Consider the following 5,004-nt stretch of genomic DNA (forward strand, 5'->3'; position numbering starts at 1 on the left):
TTATACAACTAATGCTAAAAACAAAATCTCCATACTACTTCCGTTTATAGAAAGACTTATAGATATACTTACGTGCCATTCACGTCTAACTGAATCAAATCAATACAAAAAACAATCGAATTAAATTAACCTAAACCTGAGGCTAAACAATTCTCTTAAGTACATAAAAAGTAAAACAGAGCAACAAGTCCTAAAAAATATAGTACCAACTTTTTATAAAATGGATTCAAAGCACGTTTCTAATGAGCTGGCCGGTGGTCAGACTCTCTACAAATTGAGATCTCCATCATCACTCTGCTTGGTCACAAAAAGGAATCTTCCATCCACGCGGACCACGCACTCTTCATTTTCACTATTTCTTTTTCTTCTCAATTTTTCATTTCACATTTGATTATTTCCATTATAAATATAATTCCAAATAGTCTTTTGAATGATATTAGATTTTAATTTATAAAGATTTTTGAAGAATTTAACAAAATTATTAAAAATAAATAAATGAAAGATTGCTAGAGAGTTTTGTTGATTAGTTTTCTAAAATCTTGTAAAGTCTTCCAAACAATCTCTATATTTTTATAATATCTTTTATGACTTTATTTTGTAAAAAAAGTGTCTAAAATTATGAACCAATAACATAATAATTGAATTCATTAACAATCATAAATTCTTTTATTTTAATTGAATAACACAAAACTTTTAATGACTTTATAAAAATCTGAATCCAATAATCCAAATTTATTAAGATTTTAAATCACTTTTTACAAATCACAAACTAATAACACTAAACTTTAATAGAGTTTAACAAAATCTTCATCTAATAACAAAAGATTCTACGTAACATTTGAAATCTTTAAAACTCTATTCAAATCTCAAACTAATAAACCCAACTTAATTTTCGCTATTTATTTTTCTTCTCAATTTTTCATTTCACATTTGTTTATTTCCATTATAAATACAAATTCCAAGTCGTCTTTATTTCTACACAACAATAAAACCATTCAATACATTATTTATTTCCATTCTTGATCACTTACAAATATCTGTCAAGAAACCAAAAAAGAAAAGAAAAAAAAAACAAGTCGCCACTGTTGCCGATGGCTTCTTCAGTTTCAACTCCTTTCCCAATCTCTCTTCACCCAAAGACCGTTCCTTCAAGGCCGTTGAAATTTCGAGTTCTGACCCGTCCGATCAGAGCCTCCGGATCAGATCTAGCCGTAGAGTCACGAACCGGATCTAAAGATCTCCCTATCCGTCCCATACCCGGAAGCTACGGTTTCCCAATCGTTGGACCAATCAGTGACCGTTGGGATTACTTTTACAATCAAGGACCTGAAGAGTTCTTCAAATCTCGCATCCGTAAATACGACTCTACCGTCTACAGAGTCAACATGCCACCTGGTGCTTTCATCGCCGAGAATCCACAAGTCGTGGCTCTGCTCGACGGTAAAAGCTTCCAAGTTTTATTCGACGTCGATAAAGTCGAAAAGAAAGATCTCTTCACCGGTACTTTCATGCCATCAACTGAACTAACCGGCGGCTACCGTATCCTTTCTTACCTCGACCCGTCGGAGCCTAAACACGCTAAGCTCAAAACACTTCTTTTCTTCCTCCTCAAGTCAGCTCGAAACCGGATCTTCCCGGAGTTTCGAGCAACTTACTCGGAGCTATTCGATTCTCTTGAGAAAGAGCTTTCCCTTAAAGGAAAAGCCGAATTCGGCGGCTCCAGTGATGCAGCCGCCTTTAATTTCTTGGCTAAAGCTTTCTACGGGACGAATCCCGCAGATACAAAGCTTAAAGCCGATGCGCCGGGTCTCATCACTAAATGGGTCTTGTTCAACCTTCACCCTTTGCTCACTGCTGGTTTACCAAGGGTTATAGAAGAGCCTCTCCTCCACACCTTTAGTTTACCTCCAGCGTTGGTCAAATCTGATTACAATAGACTCTACGAGTTTTTCTACGAATCAGCCGGTGAAATTCTCGTTGAAGCCGATAATTTGGGTATCTCGCGAGAAGAAGCGACACACAACCTACTCTTCGCCACGTGCTTCAACACGTGGGGTGGGATGAAGATACTGTTCCCGAATATGGTTAAACGGATCGGGCGAGCGGGTCAAAAAGTCCATATCCGGTTAGCGGAGGAGATTCGATCCGTGATTAAATCCAACGGCGGAGAATTAACGATGGGTGCGATTGAGAAGATGGAGTTAACCAAATCAGTGGTTTACGAATGTCTCCGGTTTGAACCGCCGGTTCCGGCTCAATACGCTAGAGCGAAGAGGGATATGGTGATCGAGAGCCACGACGCGGCGTTTAAAGTGAAAGCCGGTGAAATGCTCTACGGTTACCAACCGTTGGCGACGAAGGATCCGAAGATTTTTGATCGGGCGGATGAGTTTGTGCCGGAGAGATTCGTCGGAGAGGAAGGAGAGAAGCTTTTGCGGCATGTGTTGTGGTCTAATGGACCGGAGACAGAGACTCCCACAGTGGGAAATAAACAGTGCGCCGGTAAGGATTTCGTTGTTTTGGTGGCGAGGTTGTTCGTGATTGAGCTTTTCCGGCGATATGATTCGTTTGATATTGAGGTTGGTAAGTCGGCGTTAGGTAGCTCCGTTAATTTCTCGTCGTTAAAGAAAGCTAGCTTTTAGGAGCTAATGGGTAAAATTATATTTTGTCACTTTGTTCGCACGTGTATAATCAATAAATCATTTTTTTTTTTCTTTTTTCTCTGTTATCTTATTTTCTTGTACTTCGTATGAATTTAATAAAGTGCTGTATATTTTTGTCACGCGATGTATTTTTTTACAGGGTTGTTTTAATATCATCCCATAAACAATTTTATGTTTTTTTGCCTTTTGTGCCGAGAGAGGGGGATGATAATTTTGGAGTTTTGCTTTCTATCTCTCTCGTGAAGTGTTGCCTTCTATTGTGTGGAGGCAGTGGAGCCTATCTATGTGGTTATGAGTGTCTAAATGTGATATATTCTAGGTATCCTTATTACAAAGAAGACGCTACATTACATACACTTTGGAGAGAAGTTGGATGGGAGTAAGGGACCATATTCTAATCAACACTTCGATAGAATGTATATCATACCAATGTTCCACTATCATCAGTACACTTTAGGAGACATTTTGTATATTTAAATCACCTTCCTCTAGGTGTAATGATCAGTTGTTCATCATCATTGATACCCTCTAGATTTATATTCCTTCATCATCATTGGCTATCCCGACACTATATATAAGCCCTAAATATAACAAAAGTTGGCCAAAATATTGTGTATCTAGTGCAAATACACACTTTTGAGTGGGCATGTGTATGTTTTAGCACTTCACATGGTTTGATTGTAGATTGTTTATATACTCTATTAGTTTTAGAGATTTGAACAAAATTGTTATTTCTAGCGAAAATTATTGCCTTATTCTACCATCTTAGGATTGCTACTCTGTACTTGGTTTTAAACTGTGAAGATTTCATTGACGGGTGGAAATGCAACTAATTTTTGATCGGACGATACTTGGGTTTATATTTAATAGGAGAGGTAAATGAATGGGTTCACCCCTAAGGATGAACCCAAGTATCGTCCCTAAGTAGAGTAACTTCGAAACCATAACTCGAGCATGCCCTAAAGCTTGGGATTGTGATTCCTAGCCATACAAGTGTTTCGAATCCTTCTGTCAAGGTGATGGAACAAACCTTCAACCGGGGTGCAGATGTTGGTATATATAAGAAGATTATCATGACCTTCACGTAGACAGCCTTTCTGTAATGCTCATCATTTTTTTTCATTGGTATGTCAAGGTAAAGCTTTGAATGCTCATCCAGTTATGACATTTTGTGACCTCAAGTCATCAGATCATACTTTAGAATGTTAGACACTTCATGCTAACATTTCTGACGTTTAAATCCAACAAAAGTTGATCCAAGCTCTGAACATATCCGTCTGGAATTCGAACTCCTCCAAATGCTACCATTTTGCTAGTTATCTCTCATACTCAGCCAACTGAAGTATCACTTTAGCTTCAGCGAGTCCATCAGCTATGGGTTCGTCTAAATGGTATAGTAATTTATGTTTAACTCACTTCAATGAGTGGTGGACAAACAAAAAATAACTCAATTCAATGAAAATATCTTATCTTATCTTTATTTGTGATAAGATAATTAAGACTATCTGACTACGTATTGTAGTGTTGAATATAATATTGGGGTGTTTTTTTTTTTGCAATATATGCCCTAATTTAATTGAAGTGAGTTTGAACATAAATAATTTATCTCATTTTTTTTTTCTAATTACATTAATTCAATTGTAACTATTATTTGTAATTGTATAATCAAATTAATTCAGATATATACAATTTCATATACAAAATAATCTAAATATTTCGTCGAGGCTTTGAATGGGAAGAAGCTTGATTACTACAAAAAGTGGTTTGTTGGGATATCGAAAGAGAAGTATGAGATGGCATTAGTAATGAAGCGACCTGCGAAGAATGTTGCCAAAAGATCTCACGGTTCCAACAACTTGTGTTTGTGTGTCAAGAAGTTAGATAAAAGCATAACTGATGAAATCCTCAAACTTTTTTTCTCCTTATGGAACTCTAATATTATGCAAGGTTTGTATTTCTTTACATAGAATATATGAGTCGTTGTTTTTAAGATTTCTTTATTATTTTTTACATATATGTTTTTGCATGTGGATAGGTTATGAGAGACTGTAGTGGAGTGAGTAAAGGATCATGCTTGCTTTGTCGCGTTTTCGAAACCAGAGGAAGCTTCTAAAACCGTAAGTTTGTTGATACAGAGTTACATTCAATGCAAGTCATTTCTACTTGAAAGTTGAAACAGAGATGCTAATGGTTAAATTCTTTTTTTTTCTAAATTTTTTTTATGTTTTTTTTATCTTAAAATATCTAAACTTTTTTATGTTATAGGTTCAGATTGAGGCGGTTAATAGAGAAATGAATATAAGAAAATAAGTTTACATGGATCTAGCGATAGAGAAAGTGG

At 36.2% G+C, this 5,004-nt stretch overlaps 1 protein-coding gene across 1 annotated transcript; it reads left to right on the forward strand.

Moving 5' to 3' along the window:
- LOC104725217 (allene oxide synthase, chloroplastic-like) lies at window positions 944–2,818 on the forward strand. Its single transcript, XM_010443839.2, has one exon. The coding sequence runs from the start codon at window positions 1,092–1,094 to the stop codon at window positions 2,640–2,642; it is 1,551 nt and encodes a 516-aa protein (XP_010442141.1). The 5' UTR covers window positions 944–1,091; the 3' UTR covers window positions 2,643–2,818.

Source organism: Camelina sativa, chromosome 11 (genome assembly GCF_000633955.1).
Source record: "Camelina sativa cultivar DH55 chromosome 11, Cs, whole genome shotgun sequence".
Classification (NCBI taxonomy): domain Eukaryota; kingdom Viridiplantae; phylum Streptophyta; class Magnoliopsida; order Brassicales; family Brassicaceae; genus Camelina; species Camelina sativa.

Coding starts and splice junctions, on each gene's coding strand:
- LOC104725217 (XM_010443839.2), top strand. CDS start 1,092: ATGGCTTCTTCAGTTTCAACTCCTTTCCCAATCTCTCTTCACCCAAAG.